Below are 20,669 nucleotides of genomic sequence, written 5' to 3'. Positions count from 1 at the left end.
AAAAACAACCAATATACATTGTTTGCAGAACACATTCCTTGAAAAGACACCCGAGTTATCCATTTTAACGTTCTTTTCTCTGGTCTGTTAGGGACAGATATAAACGAACTGCCGTTCTGACCTTACCAGTAACTGTGTAGAATGTTGTAGGATCAGTTACAACAACCTTAAATTTTACCCTAAATTATTTTCTCCTTTAGTTTGTTACGGAATATTCCTTACCTGCTGTTTACATGTAGCTCATTTTGCCTGTGGTATCTCAACCTATACTGAAAGTTTCTATACTTAAAGGGACAGTCTACACCAGAATTTGTATTGTTTAAAAAGATAGATAATCCCTTTATTACCCATTCCCCAGTTTTGCATAACCAACACTGTTATATTAATATACTTTCTACCTCTGTGATTACCTTGTATCTAAGCCTCTGCAAACTGCCCCCTTATTTCAGTTCTTTTGACAGATTTGCATTTTAGCCAATCAGTGCTCTCCTAGGTAACTTCACGTGCGTGAGCTCAATGTTATCTATATGACACACGTGAACTAACGCCATCTAGTGGTGAAAAACTGTCAAAATGCATTCCGATTAGAGGCGGCCTTCAAGGTCTAAGAAATTAGCATATGAGCCTTACCTAGGTTTAGCTTTCAACTAAGGATACCAAGAGAACAAAGGAAAATTGGTGATAAAAGTAAATTGGAAAGTTGTTTAAAATGACACGCCCTATTTGAATCATGAATCTTTATTTTGGACTTGACTGCCCCTTTAAACATTTGTGGGAGTAGATCCTGAGAGAAATGTCCTTTCTAACAGACTTGTTGCATTCAACAACTGCTATCACCTGTATCTGAACTGATCTAACTACAATTATTTATCAACAGTCCCATGTAACCCTGTGTGTCGTTCCTAGGCACTCCTGTGAGGGACAAAGTATCCTTGGAGGAGACAGACCTCATACCTCCGAGTAGTTCCCTGGAGGAGCCTGCACCCCAGCCCTCAGGACAAGGTGTGTCTGGGGGAATGGTCATATTATCAATCTATTGCCTCACATGAGAACATCTTCCTCATTATTAATATACATCAAATATTTATTTAACAAATCTGTCGACACTTTGAAAGAACTTTTTAAAAAGCCTTATTCACTGCAGGAGGGGCACATTAAAGAGAAAATGAATATATGGTGGAAAAATATCACTAAAGTTTACTAGTCAGGGGTAAAAAGTTACTAGCCCACTCAATGTTAAAGATAGGAAAATATTTATTATTTTTTTACTAGCTTACTTTTTCAACTTCAAATTTTTGTGGTGCCATAAGTAAAATTGTAATGCCTATATTATACATTTTGTATTTTTGTATAATCTCTGCCCTAAAAAGATAAGTTTATTCTTCAGATGGCAGCAGGCTGAGGCATTATATAAACATAAGATGCCAGGACACTTGCAGAGGCCGGACACACAGTTAATATGATAGCAGGCAGAGCCTGGACACATGATTCATACATACAAAGGTAAGGAAACACACATGCACAAGCAGAACGCAGTGTACACACAAACACACTTAGGAAACATATTGCACAACGTATTGGTTCAGGCTCCATTTTCTCCCTTCAGCTGAATTTCATACCAACATTCTAGTGTTGTTTTCTTTGCAGACATGGTTGGAGAATTAATAAGAGTTCTTTCTCATTTATCAAGAGTCTCTTTATTAGGCGTCATAGACTCGGTGACTATGCAGCTTTCTCAGGGATCAAATTTAGTCAGTTTGCTCACAACTACTCTGATTTTCCAACCCACCTGTAGCTCAATGTATGGAAGTTTGGGTCTGATGATTGCAGCATCAGATGGTTTTCATTTTGCCCGTTGTAAATTAGACCTCTTTAACTTTGCATGCTTCAACAACAGTGCAAACATTTCACTCAAATATCTCATAGAACCCTTTGGCAATCTCTGTCCCAGTGGATAGTTTTCCAAACTATTTTTTTCTGAGGCCATGCTTTATTTGTCCAACTTGAAAAATGTCTCTGGGATTGGGGTTCAGTGTAGAGGTCCAGCAGAGCACAGGGTGTTTGGTTTCCTTAGGAGGCGAGGTTACCAATAATTATCTTAGTGCAATCTTTAGGTATCTTCAGAGCTGTCCTCTTCTGAAAGGAGGAACTTATCTGAGTTTTCATTTAGACTATGTTACAGCTATAGCTTATATCCATCATCAAGGGGTGACACGCAGTTCCATAGCAATACACTAGGAAGTCTCAAGGTTTTTAGTTTAGCGTTTTTAGTGTATTTACAACATTTTGAGGTAAAATATATCCTTTTTCTTTACATAGAGATGTCCAGGTGATATTTTCTAGTCCGCTCTTTACAGATATGTAACACTTTCAAGTGCTTCAACATTTGGGTATCATGTCCCTTTTAAGATGATAAACTAAGCCCAGTAAACTGAGAGTACCGCACCCTGGTAGAGGTAAGAGAGGAGAATCTTTTGGGGGGGTTTTGCAGTAAGGAGTTGTGTTGTCTGCAAATTAATATCTATCAGGTACCACATCTCTGTGTAGGTCCAAAATATCTGAGAAATAAAAGTAATGAAATATATACTCATGATTGTTTGCCTTCAGCTGGTCCCTTTTTTTATTGATGCCCTGATCTGACCCTTGTTCCAGTAAACCCTTTTCCCCCAAGTGGTGGCTGTACTCAAACTTGCCCCATGGATTCTCTTCCCTCACAGCACTACCTTTTTTTTAAGAGCAGCACAGGTGGCCTCCTCCATTGACAGAAGCTCTCTCTATCCCTTCTACTCTGCAACAGAAATCGGCTCCGCCCTGACAACTTCCAGCTAATTTGAAAGCTGGAGCCCTTGCATACAGGGAGTTTAGGCTGGAGGTTGGTGAGTACAATAATCAGCTGCCTCCAGCCTCAGTGCACTGGAAACAAAACTGTATTGCAGTGATCATGGGCTCAATTCTAGAAGCTACATCCTGCACTTGGAGAAGCTGTGTTTCAGTATAAATGTTCAAGCAAACGGTGTCCTTCGGAACATGGTAACCGTCAGCAATAGTGCCGGAAGTCAAGTCAAAGGTTATAGACCTCCAGAAAGCCCAGAGTTCCGTGGCAGCAGCGGATCAAGCTTCTAAATCCAAAGAGATCCCGGAAAGCAGAAGCAGGCACTATTCGGTGGCTACATTGAATTTCATCAAGTTGATATTTTTAAAGTATAAAAAGTTCCCGAGAGGGGGGAAGACGGAGACAGCCGACTTGTGAAGTGGCAGCGGTGCTGCAGTCCGAGACACTAGCGGAGGCTCTTCTGCTGAGACGCTGCTGGGCAGGTTGGAGGCCACTGTGAGAGAACAAAGAAGACCAGGAGGGGTGAGTGACTTTAGCACACTGTGTTCCGGAGGGTCGGGGCTCCGCTCCGGAACGCTCACCCACGTGACATCCACACTTTGAGACCATAATAACCTCCCTGTACATTGGAGGTGCTCACCGGTCTGCCCTGCTAAACCTGCCGCAGCCATAACTTAGATCACAGATACGGAGAACTACACAAACCCTTACTTACAACCACTGAGAGGTGAGCTCAGGAAACTCGGCTCTACTGCCGCCTTAACTTTTGCAGCGCTTGATTCACAACCACAGTGTTAAGCCCCATTTGAACCCCGGCTGCATTTCTTACAAGTAGTCGCTCTGGGCCTAAACTTAACTCCTGCTGCCCCAGATACTATACCCAATTACTCTACCTGGAGTTACCTATCCATTCAACACTGAGAGGTTTACTAAGAAAAGCAGGATAGAACTTTCTCAAGCACTCCCAGCTTACCTATTGATATTAGCCTGAGTGGCAGCAACACCCTGATAACATTGGAAGCCACCCACCTCTTACTCTAAATCAGGAATACCACTGTGTGCCTTGTGTCACCACCCGCAATCTGCAGCAGGGTTTTCCTATCCAAATAACGGCAGATACTGAGGCTCTATCTTCCACAATTGTAGCACTCCCTGTGGTCACCCCCTCCACTCAGAAATAGAAGTTTTCTATCTATACCCACAATAGCCCGTGGACTCAGAGACTCATTGCAACATCCCACGTCACTTTGAACTTCCTGGCTTACCACAATCTAAAAGCCAAGATCCCTCTATACACCCCAGACTGCCACTGCTCTATAGTGACTCTCCTCCTCCTTTCCCGCTCTGCTCCCCAGAGCGGGTCATAACCTACATCCCTTTCCCGACTGTGCCCAGTGGTGGCATTTTCCCCTGAGGAGAGACACACTCTATCAAGGCCCCCTGCTCACAGAAACCACCTGACCTCTACAATACTGTTTGCTTGTCCTGCGGCCAACCGCTGAATCAGCTTCTATAAAAAGTATTTCTCTTAACTACCTGGCATAAGCAACATAGCCATGATTTGCTAAATCCTGTGGCGCCCCTCCCTACCGGTGTAATCCAGCTGAACCCGCCAGGTTTTCCTCTTTGCCTGCAACTACCTATTGACATACCACCCACTATCTGTTACAATATCTGGTATACAATGTCACAGCAAGCCAAGAAGAAGTCAAAAGGACTAAACCCTTCAAAGCATACAGTTCGGGACCATTTTCAACCTATCAGGGACCCACTACCGGACATCTCGGACGATGATAGATCTGTCTCACCTCCTTTATCAGAGGGGAGAGCTAGTGTGAGGAGCTCACCACCCTCTCACAGGCAATCTGAAACGATCACCATGGATTCCATGAAACTACTACTAGATCAGCAGACTCAGTCATTCACGAAAAGATTTGACAAATTGGAGAGGTCCTTTGATGACCTCAGAAAGGACATTGTTACAGTTAATGAACGAACAGACATAATAGAACGCAAACAGGAAGACCTGTTAGTGGACCACACAAACTGGGTCAGCTATACACAAAATCTAGCGGATCAGGTGTCCTCTCTAGAGGCGAAATTAGCAGACCTGGAAGACCGTTCCAGGCGGAACAATGTTAGAATCCGGGGAATTCCAGAGTCTGTGGGTCCCCAGGAGCTAGAAAAATTTGCCCAAGCACTATTTAGATCTATCATAGGTCCATCAGGGGAAAAAGATGCAAGAATCAACAGAATACACAGGGCTGCTAGGCCGCAAAACCTCCCTATGGATAAACCCAGAGATACCATAGCTAGGTTGCACTATTTCTCCTTCAAGGACAGACTCTTGAAAGTCACCCTGAGGCAACCCCAGCTCCCGGATCAGTTTAAGGACATCTCACTATACCCTGATCTGTCCTCATTCACGCTTCAACAAAGAAGAAGTTTCAACGAAACCACTAGAGCGCTGAGGGCCCACCAAATTCGATACAGATGGGGATTCCCTACTAAATTAATTATCACTAAAGATGGTACCCAGCACACTGCTCTTACTCCACGTCAGGCGCAGGACCTGCTAAGAGTCTGGAACTTACCTTCTGTAAATGGAATTGAGGACCCTCCCCGACCACAGAGAGCAGGACCCCTACTGAGAGTGGGAGCCCAAGCATGGAACCCGGAAAGACAAGAGGCACCTCGACAAGATCCTGGCCGATGATCCTTATCTTCCTATACCATCTGAAATAGCCTCATGATTGCCTATCTACCCCTATGGGGGTGTTGTGAAGATTCCCCATTATTACCTAAATCCCGAAAGGATTGAGTCATCTACTGGCGCCATAGTGGTGCTGAAGAATTGGTAATGTACAAATGATTGACGCTCTTGTATATTACTCCCTACTTCTTTCCTTTCCCCATCCCAAGCTGCTAGAGCTCTGTTTGACTTGTTTCCTCACCTCCAGTAGACCGAGTTATGGAACACCTGTATTAGCTCATTCCTCCAAGAGGACTGTTATTGCTACCGAGACCTGGAGGTGGCTAGGGAACTGGTAAAGTACATGTGAAAGATCATCTAGCTCAAGTTTAAATGTTTACTGTTAATATAAGTTAAAGTTGCAATGTTTGTTGTATTTGATGTCTCACCTATGATGCCAAATCAATGTTTACATAGCGGTACCTCTGATGGCTGTGTCGCTTTCCCCTGACTCTCCTCCTCTCTATCATCTCTCCCTTAACCCTCTTTCCCCATACCCTGCTCTATCCACAACCCTCCTGACTCTATTACCTCCCTTACTATCCTAGTCCCTCTTTTCCCTAAATGTCCTCCCTTTCCACCTGGAATGTTGGTACCCCCAACCAACCGCATACATCCACTACCTTCCCCTCTGCCCTTCCCACCTCCCTAATCCTACTAGGCCATCTCCTCTTTCCTTTTCGCCTTCCCTCCTCCCTTGCCTGGACCCTTTTCTCTCAACTCTCACACTTCGCCAATGTTGTTTGTCCAACCTACTATCGCTTCCTCTAGACATGGGAAATCACTGCCCTGGAGGGAAATACTGGGGAACTGGTATGGTACATTGACATTGTTAAATGCCAAAAGCAGCTGTATTTGAGGTCTACATAAGTTTGACTTACACTGTTGATCTTGCATAGTGCTTCATCGATGATTTCAGATTAATGTTTTACATAAAGGTGTTTTTGATGGTTATGTCTTCCTCTCCCATCTCTTTCTATCTTTCCACCTCTCCCATTTCTTACCCCCCTCCCTATACCCTGCCCCCCCTCACTACCCTTCTCAGCTCCAATACCCTCTTACTACCATATTCCCTTCTCTCCCTCATCTCTCCCTTCCTTGGATTGCTGATGGCTTACTACCCGCCTATCCCTTCCCTATCCCTCTGCTTGCACCTTCTTTCCTCCCTCCCTTCCCTTCTCACTTTCCCTCAACCTTCTATCGCTCAACTTTTCCATACTTGCCAATGATACTGCTCAACCCATTATCACTCCCTCTGGATCTGAGAGAGGATTGTCCTTATGGGAGCAACGAGGTAGTGATTTGCTTTATAGACATTGTTGAAAGCCGAGTACAGATTGTATCTAAAATCTCTATGAGTTTAATTTGCACTGTTATTTTATATAATGCTCCACTGATGATGTTTTACAAATTGGTGTCTTCTGCTGTTGGTATCTCTCTTACTATCTCTCCTCATATTCATCACCTTTCCCTCTGCTTTTCCATTTTCTCTGTACTCGCTCATCTTACTACCTATCCCAAAACCAATACTTTCCCTACACCCATATCATCTCTTTCTCCACGTCTCCCTCCCTCCTGGATTGCTGATGGTTCCTTATCATCCGCCTATCCCTCCCCTCTCACTCTGCTCCCTACTACTTCCCTACCTCTACTCTCTTTCCCTTCCACTGCTCTGCCCTGACTCGCTCCTTCAACCTCTCTCACCCACCCTCCCTGTTCTTTACTAGTGATGTTTGCTCAGTCCATGGACGTTCCTCATGGACTTAAGGGGGGAATCTCCTGATGGGAGGAGCTGGGGAGGGGACCTCCCATATGAATATTGTCAAATGTGGGGAACATATTGTTTTTAATGTATATTCAGATTCATTGCATCATCTGTTACCCTCTTGATATCGCTTCTCTACACCCTACCTCTTCTCGCCCACCTTTTCACCCCCTGATCTCACCCTAGCCCATCATTAAGACCCGCCATCCCGCTTCTCCTTTTTTAGGTACTATTACCCTGCACCCACATCGGACCCCCTCATTACCTCTTACCACTTGGTGATACTACAAATCATGCGTTAAAATGACAGCTACCATATACATACTCGTACCTACCCATTCTTTATGACCTATCTGACCCCTGATGCAGGCTTTTAGCACCCTTTAGACTCTCCACCCCATACATTTACTTGTACCCCGATATATAGCATAAGCACATTGCACTTTCCTAACCTGACTGGACTCTCTGATACCTTCTCTCTACCCTTCCTCCCCCTAGCATTTTCCCATTCTTCTTTTCCCTTTTCCACCACGCCCTTAAGATTACCTGGCCATAGGTTCCTATGTAAGACGATTAAGTGACATATAACACACACCGGTAGTGGAGGGGAGCCTTCAAGCTCTCTCTTCTAACACTACCTTTTCCCCCCCTCCCCCCTACGGGGGCTGTATTCTTGGTGCGGTTAGGGATTATTTATTTTATCCTCCGCATTCCCTATTTGGCAGAGTGTAGTAGTCTCTGCCCAACCCGGAGAACCTGGTGGAATCTAGTGCATACCCTCCCTTATCTCCCATAGCTTTTACCTCACACCCTTATTTCCCTCCTTTTTTTTTTTTTTTTTTTTTTTTTTTTTTTTCCACTCACAATGAAAGTGGGCACGCTGAACGATAGAGGCCTGAACTCCCCCACTAAGAGAAGTTTACTCCTCAAATTTTTGAAAACCCAACGTCTAGACGTTGTATATATACAGGAGACTCACTGGACGGAGTCTCGGGCCGCCATGTTCCACCCCAGGGATTTCCCGATTCGCTTGTCCTCCACGTTCCACAAAAAAGCCAGGGGAGTTACTGTCCTAATTGGTAGACATGTCTCCTACGAGCCCATCTACCTTGAAACGGACCCTTCTGGCCGTTACATAATATGTGTATGCCGATTGGATAATAATCTGGTCACGTTAGTCGCTCTGTATTCCCCCAGTGTCAACCAGACTCGCTTCCTTGGCAACCTGTTAGGTAAAGTAAGCCGACTTAAACAGGGCCATGTTATTGTAGGGGGTGACTGTAACCTGGTGTGGGATCCGCGAAGGGATAGAAAGTCGCAAAGAAAGGGACCCCCACACCGAGGAGAAGAACATTATTCTCACCTCTTCAGGAATGTTGTCTCACAACACTCATACCACGATGTCTGGAGGGCCCTACATCCTGATGTCGATGACTACACTTGTTATTCGACCCCCTTTCAGTCTTTTTCTCGGCTTGATTATTTTTTTTGTCACTCATGGACATTATAGACGGTTGCGGCGGCTAGGATTGTACCTTGCGTTTGGTCGGATCATGACGCAGTAGTTGTAGATATCACTTTCTCTCCCTCTGGGGAGGGTAGACACTCTTGGCGTCTACCAGAACACCTCCTCGCGGAACCACAAATCCCACTTTGGATACGGGAAATAGAGGAGTTTTTGAATATAAATGATGCGGGAACTACATCTGCGCTAACCCTGTGGGCGTCGCTTAAGGCTTATCTCCGCGGGCTCTTCATGCAGAAGTCCTCAGAGATTAGACGACACAGAGGAGCCAGCCTGGCCCAACTGTATCATGACTACTCTATCTCTAGGACTCAACTCAGAAAAACCAGAACAGACTCCTTGGTCAGGAAGGTTCAGAATCTCAAAAAGCATATTGAAACTTATGAACTGGAGAGGGTCCAGAGAGGACTTTATCTCCTGAAGCAGAGATACTACCACAAAGGAGACAGGGCGGACCGACTCCTGGCCCACAAACTTCAACAGAAAACCTTATTGAACAAGATAGCTTATATCAAAAGAGATAACAAAAATTTTTACTCTCCTAGTGATATTGGGGATGTCTTTGCAGACTACTACAGTGGTTTATACCAGATCTCTGCTGATCCCTATTCCCAGTATAGGCCGGCACACGCTATCCCCAAGTTTCTATGTAGACTCCAACTGCCGCAGGTTCCAGATGATATGAGAGATCTTCTCACTGCCCCTATCACAGTGGAGGAGATTGAGAAGACGATCAAAAGTCTTAAGACACATAAATCTCCTGGGCCGGATGGCTTCGATGCCATGTTCTATAAAAAATTTATTACCCCATTGTGTCCTCTTCTTGCCCGAGTGTTTGGTGAGGCCATGGATGCCGGTAGCTTCCCCCGGGAATTCCTAGAGGCATCAATCATAACTATACCCAAACCTGGGAAAAGCCCTGATCTATGTGAGAATTACCGCCCAATATCTCTTATTAATGGGGATGTTAAACTATACGCAAAAATTTTAGCCTCAAGGCTGAATAAAACCCTCCCAGGTCTGATTCACCAAGATCAGGTGGGATTTACTCCGGGACGACAGGGCTCAGACAATACCAGGCGCCTGTTGAATATCTTTTCTGAGACAGCCGCACTTAGGATCCCACTGGTTACCCTGTCGTTGGATGCTGAGAAAGCATTCGACAGGGTCCGGTGGGAATATGTGGTCGAGGTCCTGCGTTCTTTTGGATTTCCCTCTGCATTTATTACAGCGGTAATGGCCCTATACTCAGGCCCATCCGCTAGAGTCAGAGGACTGGGGTTTGTATCTAGAGCATTTGAGATTAAGAACGGCACGAGACAGGGGTGCCCCCTGTCGCCACTTCTTTTTGCTCTCATGATGGAACCGCTGGCAACGAAACTTCGAGCATCCCCCTCTATACAACCCCTGGTGTTGCATGATATCCCGCAAGTCCTAGCACTATTCGCGGATGACTTGACAATCTTTTTAGCAAATCCTGAGGAGTCGCTCCCTGAATTGTTCAAGATCTTGACCGAGTTTGCTAACCTAACATATTATAAGCTCAACTACACCAAGACTGAAGCCTATGCTATTGGTCTAGATGAGAACACTCTGGAGATCCTGAGAAAAACATATCCATTTAAATGGTCAACCGAAGGACTGAAGCATCTGGGGGTAGTGCTCTCTCATGACCCTAAACGAATAGTGACTGCAAACTACGGGTCACTACTCAAAGAATTCCAACAGACTGTCTCTAGTTGGAGGGTGCCAGAGGTCTCCTGGACGGGTAGAGTTGCGGCTGTAAAGATGCTCTTACTCCCAAAACTGATCTATTTCTTCCGGTGCCTCCCGGTTCCTGTTCCGGCATATCTTCTCAACCACTTTCAATCCATCTTTACTAAATACGTGTGGAAGGGACGCCACGTGCGGCTTCCCCTGACCCAACTACAAAAGCCAAAACGATGCGGAGGCTTGTCGATGCCAAACATTACATTATACTATAAGGCTGCTATGCTTTCGCATATTACCGCCTGGGGGGTGAGGGATTGCTCTGCAAGATGGTACCAATTAGAACAGGGCTCATTGCCCGCTGGTGTGGACTTGGCCAATCTCATATGGATCCCAGATCACGCAGAAGTACTGAGCGGAATACATTGCCGCACAATCAAGACCTGTCTGAAGCTTTGGAGAGAGCTACGATCTCTTGATTCGGTGGCCCCGCACCCCTCCCCTATACACTCCATTAAAGCTTTAATGCAATGCCTTCCTGAATCGCATCCCAGGAAATGGGAAGCCCTAGGGATCGGACTACTCTCAGATTTATATAGGAGAGATGCTCTGGTTATCCCACCCCAAACTTATCCGACAGACAACTTCCCTAGAGAGTTGCAATTTGAATATCTCCGCTTAGTCTCGCTCCTTTTATCCTGGGGATTTCAGAAAACTAACATGAGAGTGCTCACCAAATGGGAGAGGAGGTGGCTGGTCGGTAGGCCTCTACGTGGCTCCCTATCGTTCCACTACAGAATCCTCCTTAACTCCCCTCACTTCTTAAAAACCCGGACCACAGAGGACTGGGAGAGAGACTTGGGGGTAGTGACATCAGACGACAAATGGCAGCGTGCTCTCCAGGATGCTGGTGCAGCGGTGCGCTGCTCCAACCTTTTCGAACTATACCTTAAAATCCTACTTCGGTGGCATTGGGTCCCAACCAGGCTACACAGAATATATCCCTCCAAATCAGCGGACTGTTGGAGAGGATGCGCCCAGCGAGGTACCCATCTACATATCTGGTGGGAATGCCCCAAACTGAACCAATTTTGGACTCGGGTAGCGAGGCTGCTCCGGAGACTGGGTCTGGTGGATGACCTCACAGGAGATACGGCGCTCTTTCATCTTGGCTTGCAGAGCCTCCCAAGGGCATCCCGCCTACTAGGTGTTGTCATCCTTTTAACGGCAAAACTAGTAATAGCTAGGCAATGGATGAAACAAACCCCGGTTACACTTACCCCAGTCCTTGAGTCCTTGGACTACATTCAAAACATGGAAGAATACGCGTTAAGGGTCGAAGGTCGTTATGACTTCTATTGCTCTATATGGTTGACATGGGAAGAGTTTAGGAGACCTGGCAAAGCCGACGCTCTGGGAGATGAACAGATAGTTGGACAACTCTAACCCTGGGTGTGGCCTTGGCGGCCTGGCTACTCCTCCACCCTTCAGTGACCCTCCGCTCTCCCCCCCCCCCCCTTTTTTTTTTTTTTTTTTTTTTTTTCTTTTTTTTTCCCCACTTCCTTCCCCCCCCCCCCTACCCACTTCTTTTCCTACCTTACCCTTCCCCCACATCTTGACCATGGTTCTCGGGGAAATACCCCTTCACTGTATTCATGAGTTAACCTCCAGATGTCCCCCCCTTCAGAACCTAACAAATATCACAATGACTGTCTTAAGATGTTGACAACTATTCAAAACTTACTTTCTTCTCTATATGTCCTATACTGCGAACCCTTGATCCAGAGAGTTTCTGTCTCCCAATAAGTACCAGTTTACAGGGCCCATAAGTGGTCCTAAGTTACACTGTTGACGCTTGCATGTTATGTTAACTTATTATAAGAAAAGAGGCATTATTAAGGGCAATACCATGTTCCCATTATAGCTAAGTGTACCTATGTTTGATAGCAGGAATTATTGTCATATAATACTGTTTGAGATATTGTCCTTGCTACTGTGAATGTAACCTTACTTATTTCATTGCCTCAATAAAAATAAATAAAAAAAAAAAAAAGTTCCCGAGACATGGAGGTCGACAGTGTGGGGATAAGTCCTTACGCGTTTCGTGCCCTCTAGTGGCGCTTTTTCATAGACTCAAGTATAAATGTTACCTATCACTTTTACAACACATACATGAATGTCACAAATAACATTTTGCACTGTTGCTGATTTATATGAGCAAAGCAAGATCACTATCCCATATAGAAACATACATTGCACAGTAATCCCACAAATAGACACACACCTCTCTAACACAGCAATATTTCTCACATACACACAAATAAGTAAACAAGCTATACCATGCTCCCTGCCTCTCCTGCATGGTCATCGTCATCCAAAGCTGATTTGTGCCTTCCAGCCCCTGAGAACAGTGAATCACCACAGCGTGGCAGCTCAGGAGGAGAACAGTGTGTGATTAGCGGAAGGCAGCCTGGTACACCCAAGCGGTGATAAAGTTTAGTCGGTATATACAGTGCGGAGTGTTTTTGCGGACAGTAATTTCACAAATGTTCAAAATGAGAACCATAACTAAATTTACATTATGAACATAATGCAACAGCTCTCCCCACGTGCTCCCTGGTCTGACACTTACCAGTACTCAGAGAGCTGGGTGATTACATAAGTCTGTGAACCCTTGACAAAAATCAATTATGTAATAGACATAGCAATAAAATGCACTCTCCGGATATGGACACACACACACGTGCAATATCACTTAAATGTCCAGATTATTAAAAATTGTGCTAACTCTCAATAATTGCATTATTTCTAAGTTGACAAGTAGAATATTTCCTCTTATGAACAATCAAAAACAAATATTTCTCCAACATAGGTGTGTCCGGTCCACGGCGTCATCCTTACTTGTGGGATATTCTCCTCCCCAACAGGAAATGGCAAAGAGCCCAGCAAAGCTGGTCACATGATCCCTCCTAGGCTCCGCCTACCCCAGTCATTCTCTTTGCCGTTGTACAGGCAACATCTCCACGGAGATGGCTTAGAGTTTTTTAGTGTTTAACTGTAGTTTTTCATTATTCAATCAAGAGTTTGTTATTTTCAAATAGTGCTGGTACGTACTATTTACTCAGAAACAGAAAAGAGATGAAGAATTCTGTTTGTATGAGGAAAATGATTTTAGCAACCGTAACTAAAATCCATGGCTGTTCCACACAGGACTGTTGAGAGCATTAACTTCAGTTGGGGGAACAGTTTGCAGTCCTTTGCTGCTTGAGGTATGACACATTCTAACAAGACGATGTAATGCTGGAAGCTGTCATTTTCCCTATGGGATCCGGTAAGCCATGTTTATTACGATTGTAAATAAGGGCTTCACAAGGGCTTATTTAGACTGTAGACATTTTTTGGGCTAAATCGATTGATATTAACACTTATTTAGCCTTGAGGAATCATTTATTCTGGGTATTTTGATATAATTATATCGGCAGGCACTGTTTTAGACACCTTATTCTTTAGGGGCTTTCCCAAAGCATAGGCAGAGTCTCATTTTCGCGCCGGTGTTGCGCACTTGTTTTTGAGAGGCATGGCATGCAGTCGCATGTGAGAGGAGCTCTGATACTGATAAAAGACTTCTGAAGGCATCATTTGGTATCGTATTCCCCTTGGGTTTGGTTGGGTCTCAGCAAAGCAGATACCAGGGACTGTAAAGGGGTTAAAGCTTAAAACGGCTCCGGTTCCGTTATTTTAAGGGTTAAAGCTTCCAAAATTGGTGTGCAATATTTTCAAGGCTTTAAGACACTGTGGTGAAAGTTTGGTGAATTTTGAACAATTCCTTCATGTTTTTTCGCAATTGCAGTAATAAAGTGTGTTCAGTTTAAAATTTAAAGTGACAGTAACGGTTTTATTTCAAAACGTTTTTTGTACTTTCTTATCAAGTTTATGCCTGTTTAACATGTCTGAACTACCAGATAGACTGTGTTCTGAATGTGGGGAAGCCAGAATTCCTATTCATTTAAATAAATGTGATTTATGTGATAATGACAATGATGCCCAAGATGATTCCTCAAGTGAGGGGAGTAAGCATGGTACTGCATCATTCCCTCCTTCGTCTACACGAGTCTTGCCCACTCAGGAGGCCCCTAGTACATCTAGCGCGCCAATACTCCTTACTATGCAACAATTAACGGCTGTAATGGATAATTCTGTCAAAAACATTTTAGCCAAAATGAACCCTTGTCAGCGTAAGCGTGGATGCTCTGTTTTAGTTACTGAAGAGCATGACGACGCTGATATTAATATCTCTGAAGGGCCCCTAACCCAATCTGAGGGAGCCAGGGAGGTTTTGTCTGAGGGAGAAATTACTGATTTAGGGAACATTTCTCAGCAGGCTGAATCTGATGTGATTACTTTTAAATTTAAATTGGAACATCTCCGCATTTTGCTTAAGGAGGTATTATCCACTCTGGATGATTGTGAAAATTTGGTCATCCCAGAGAAACTATGTAAAATGGACAAGTTCCTAGAGGTGCCGGGGCTCCCAGAAGCTTTTCCTATACCCAAGCGGGTGGCGGACATTGTTAATAAAGAATGGGAAAGGCCCGGTATTCCTTTCGTCCCTCCCCCCATATTTAAAAAATTGTTTCCTATGGTCGACCCCAGAAAGGACTTATGGCAGTCAGTCCCCAAGGTCGAGGGAGCGGTTTCTACTTTAAACAAACGCACCACTATTCCCATAGAGGATAGTTGTGCTTTCAAGGATCCTATGGATAAAAATTAGAAGGTTTGCTTAAAAAGATGTTTGTTCAGCAGGGTTACCTTCTACAACCCATTTCATGCATTGTCCCTGTCACTACAGCCGCATATTTCTGGTTTGAGGAACTGATTAAGGTGCTCGATAGTGACTCTCCTCCTTATGAGGAGATTATGGACAGAGTCAACGCTCTCAAATTGGCTAATTCTTTCACTCTAGACGCCTCTTTGCAATTGGCTAAGTTAGCGGCTAAGAATTCTGGGTTTGCTATTGTGGCGCGCAGAGCGCTTTGGTTGAAATCTTGGTCGGCTGATGCGTCTTCCAAGAACAAGCTACTAAACATTCCTTTCAAGGGGAAAACGCTGTTTGGTCCTGACTTGAAAGAGATTATCTCTGATATCACTGGGGGTAAGGGCCATGCCCTTCCTCAGGATCGGCCTTTCAAGGCAAAAAATAGACCTAATTTTCGTCCCTTTCGTAAAAACGGACCAGCCCAAGGTGCTACGTCCTCTAAGCAAGAGGGTAATACTTCTCAGGCCAAGCCAGCTTGGAGACCAAGGCAAGGCTGGAACAAGGGAAAGCAGGCAAAGAAACCTGCCACTGCTACCAAGACAGCATGAAATATCGGCCCCCGATCCGGGACCGGATCTGGTGGGGGGCAGACTCTCTCTCTTCGCTCAGGCTTGGGCAAGAGATGTTCTGGATCCTTGGGCGCTAGAAATAGTCTCCCAGGGTTATCTTCTGGAATTCAAGGGGCTTCCCCCAAGGGGAAGGTTCCACAGGTCTCAGTTGTCTTCAGACCACATAAAAAGACAGGCGTTCTTACATTGTGTAGAAGACCTGTTAAAAATGGGAGTGATTCATCCTGTTCCATTGAGAGAACAAGGGATGGGGTTCTACTCCAATCTGTTCATAGTTCCCAAAAAAGAGGGAACGTTCAGACCAATCCTAGATCTCAAGATCTTAAACAAATTTCTCAAGGTCCCATCTTTCAAGATGGAAACCATTCGAACTATCCTTCCTTCCATCCAGGAAGGTCAATTCATGACCACGGTGGATTTAAAGGATGCGTATCTACATATTCCTATCCACAAGGAACATCATCGGTTCCTAAGGTTTGCATTCCTGGACAAACATTACCAGTTCGTGGCGCTTCCTTTCGGATTAGCCACTGCTCCAAGGATTTTCACAAAGGTACTAGGGTCCCTTCTAGCTGTGCTAAGACCAAGGGGCATTGCAGTTGTACCTTACCTGGACGACATTCTGATTCAAGCGTCGTCCCTCCCTCGAGCAAAGGCTCACACGGACATCGTCCTGGCCTTTCTCAGATCGCACGGCTGGAAAGTGAACGTGGAAAAGAGTTCTCTATCCCCGTCAACAAGGGTTCCCTTCTTGGGAACAATTATAGACTCCTCAGAAATGAGGATTTTTCTAACAGAGGCCAGAAAGACAAAGCTTCTGGACTCTTGTCGAATACTTCATTCCGTTCCTCTTCCTTCCGTAGCTCAGTGCATGGAAGTGATCGGGTTGATGGTAGCGACAATGGACATAGTTCCTTTTGCGCGCATTCATCTAAGACCATTACAACTGTGCATGCTCAGTCAGTGGAATGGGGACTATACAGACTTGTCTCCAAAGATAAAAGTAAATCAGAGGACCAGAGACTCACTCCGTTGGTGGCTGTCCCTGGACAACCTGTCACGAGGGATGACATTCCACAGACCAGAGTGGGTCATTGTCACGACCGACGCCAGTCTGATGGGCTGGGGCGCGGTCTGGGGATCCCTGAAAGCTCAGGGTCTTTGGTCTCGGGAAGAATCTCTTCTACCGATAAATATTCTGGAACTGAGAGCGATATTCAATGCTCTCAAGGCTTGGCCTCAGCTAGCGAGGACCAAGTTCATACGGTTTCAATCAGACAACATGACGACTGTTGCGTACATCAACCATCAGGGGGGAACAAGGAGTTCCCTAGCGATGGAAGAAGTGACCAAGATTATTCTATGGGCGGAGTCTCACTCCTGCCACCTGTCTGCTATCCACATCCCGGGAGTGGAAAATTGGGAAGCGGATTTTCTGAGTCGTCAGACATTGCATCCGGGGGAGTGGGAACTCCATCCGGAAATCTTTGCCCAAGTCACTCAACTTTGGGGCATTCCAGACATGGATCTGATGGCCTCTCGTCAGAACTTCAAAGTTCCTTGCTACGGGTCCAGATCCAGGGATCCCAAGGCGGCTCTAGTGGATGCACTAGTAGCACCTTGGACCTTCAAACTAGCTTATGTGTTCCCGCCGTTTCCTCTCATCCCCAGGCTGGTAGCCAGGATCAATCAGGAGAGGGCGTCGGTGATCTTGATAGCTCCTGCGTGGCCACGCAGGACTTGGTATGCAGATCTGGTGAATATGTCATCGGCTCCACCTTGGAAGCTACCTTTGAGACGAGACCTTCTTGTTCAGGGTCCGTTCGAACATCCGAATCTGGTTTCACTCCAGCTGACTGCTTGGAGATTGAACGCTTGATTTTATCGAAGCGAGGTTTCTCAGATTCTGTTATCGATACTCTTGTTCAGGCCAGAAAGCCTGTAACTAGAAAGATTTATCACAAAATTTGGAAAAAATATATCTGTTGGTGTGAATCTAAAGGATTCCCTTGGGACAAGGTTAAGATTCCTAGGATTCTATCCTTCCTTCAAGAAGGATTGGAAAAAGGATTATCGGCAAGTTCCCTGAAGGGACAGATTTCTGCCTTGTCGGTGTTACTTCACAAAAAACTGGCAGCTGTGCCAGATGTTCAAGCCTTTGTTCAGGCTCTGGTTAGAATCAAGCCTGTTTACAAACCTTTGACTCCTCCTTGGAGTCTCAATCTAGTTCTTTCAGTTCTTCAGGGGGTTCCGTTTGAACCCTTACATTCCGTTGATATTAAGTTATTATCTTGGAAAGTTTTGTTTTTAGTTGCAATTTCTTCTGCTAGAAGAGTTTCAGAATTATCTGCTCTGCAGTGTTCTCCTCCTTATCTGGTGTTCCATGCAGATAAGGTGGTTTTACGTACTAAACCTGGTTTTCTTCCAAAAGTTGTTTCTAACAAAAACATTAACCAGGAGATTATCGTACCTTCTCTGTGTCCGAAACCAGTTTCAAAGAAGGAACGCTTGTTGCACAATTTGGATGTTGTTCGCGCTCTAAAATTCTATTTAGATGCTACAAAGGATTTTAGACAAACATCTTCCCTGTTTGTTGTTTATTCAGGTAAAAGGAGAGGTCAAAAAGCAACTTCTACCTCTCTCTCTTTTTGGATTAAAAGCATCATCAGATTGGCTTACGAGACTGCCGGACGGCAGCCTCCCGAAAGAATCACGGCTCATTCCACTAGGGCTGTGGCTTCCACATGGGCCTTCAAGAACGAGGCTTCTGTTGATCAGATATGTAGGGCAGCGACTTGGTCTTCACTGCACACTTTTACCAAATTTTACAAGTTTGATACTTTTGCTTCTTCTGAGGCTATTTTTGGGAGAAAGGTTTTGCAAGCCGTGGTGCCTTCCATTTAGGTGACCTGATTTGCTCCCTCCCTTCATCCGTGTCCTAAAGCTTTGGTATTGGTTCCCACAAGTAAGGATGACGCCGTGGACCGGACACACCTATGTTGGAGAAAACAGAATTTATGTTTACCTGATAAATTTCTTTCTCCAACGGTGTGTCCGGTCCACGGCCCGCCCTGGTTTTTTAATCAGGTCTGATAATTTATTTTCTTTAACTACAGTCACCACGGTACCATATGGTTTCTCCTATGCTATTATTCCTCCTTAACGTCGGTCGAATGACTGGGGTAGGCGGAGCCTAGGAGGGATCATGTGACCAGCTTTGCTGGGCTCTTTGCCATTTCCTGTTGGGGAGGAGAATATCCCACAAGTAAGGATGACGCCGTGGACCGGACACACCGTTGGAGAAAGAAATTTATCAGGTAAACATAAATTCTGTTTTTTGAAAGACTATATTGAAAATACAGGCCCCAAAGTAGAAACTCAAAGCAACACAAGTGAATACACCTGTGATCACTGACACCCAAGTTAGATCATTGAAACATAATTGAGTACACAAGTAGCCTAATTGCATGAACCTGGTTATAAAATGACCTGTGAACATCAGAACGTTCTCAATTTTGGACCAATGGATTGTGTCTGTCTGCATTATGGCTCCACATGGAAAACAATTGCCAGAGGAATTGAAAAATCTGATTGTGAGACTTCACAACGATGTGAGAGGACACAGGAAGATCGGTGACCTACTAAAAATCATTTGAAAGTTAAACACAGTTGCAGCAGTAATCAGGAGGTATAAAACGAGCCATAGTACCACTAATCAGAGCCGCAGTGGCCATACAATGACACCATGAACAGTGCGCTACTTGCACAATCTAGCTCTAAAAATAGACGGGCAACTGCTACAGACTTGGCTCAGGGGTTATCAATGGAAATTCAAGTTTTTGTGACAGCTCAGACAGTGCGGTAGACATTGCATAATGTCAGACTCTATTATTATTATTCTTTATTTATAAAGCGCCAACAGATTCCGCAGCGCTGCCTATGGGTACAGGGATAACAGTACAATGGAGAAACAATACGATAAAAGACAACATTTTACAGACAAAATACAGGGGGAATTGAGGGCCCTATTCCTGTGGGAACTTACAATCTAAGGAGGGCATCCAAGAAAAAACCCTTTCTTACTCTAAAGCACAAAACGTCAAGATTACATTTTGCTAAACAGCATGAAAAAAAGCCTGATTAATATTGGGAGCACATTCTTTGGCCAGATGAGACCAAGATAAATTTGTTAGTCTCCGATGGGATCCAGCATGTTTGGTGTGAATATGGCCATGATTATTACAGTGAATGCATAGTCCCAACAGGTAAGCACAGACGTCGGAGTGTGATGATATGGGGCTGCATGAGTGCAAAAGGTGTTGGGAGATGACATCATGAATGCCTGTGAATATAACAAAATACTGGCTGACAGGATGACGCCCAGTCTCCAGAATCTTGTTAGAAGAGAAATATTTCAGCATGATAACAATCCAAAGCTCACTGCCAAAATCACAAGAGTTTCTAAAGAAGAAAAAAGTGAAAACTATGACCTGGCTAAGTATTGCCTGACTTGAATCCAATAGAACATCTTTGGGGTATTTTAAAGAGAAAAGTAGAGCAATACAATCCCTCCAGCAAAGAGCAGCTGAAAAAAATTGTCTCTAAAGAATGGCAGAAATTGTGCAACACTGGTGTCCTATATGTCGAGAAGGACTGAGTCTGTAATCAGAAATAAAGGTGGACATATGAAGTATTGAGT

At 44.7% G+C, this 20,669-nt stretch overlaps 1 protein-coding gene across 1 annotated transcript in view; it reads left to right on the top strand.

Moving 5' to 3' along the window:
• The window catches only part of ZBTB17 (zinc finger and BTB domain containing 17), a 53,494-nt gene that overhangs the window by 10,834 nt on the left and 21,991 nt on the right, over window positions 1-20,669 (top strand). The window contains exon 5 of the mRNA XM_053690249.1: window positions 907-1,002. Within this exon, the coding sequence (XP_053546224.1) occupies window positions 907-1,002 (96 nt within the window). The remainder of the gene's footprint in view (window positions 1-906; window positions 1,003-20,669) is intronic.

The sequence above is a fragment of the Bombina bombina genome, chromosome 8 (genome assembly GCF_027579735.1).
Source record: "Bombina bombina isolate aBomBom1 chromosome 8, aBomBom1.pri, whole genome shotgun sequence".
Lineage (NCBI taxonomy): Eukaryota > Metazoa > Chordata > Amphibia > Anura > Bombinatoridae > Bombina > Bombina bombina.
Note: the sequence above shows the minus strand (reverse complement) of the source record. Positions and strands in the feature narration are given on the sequence as shown.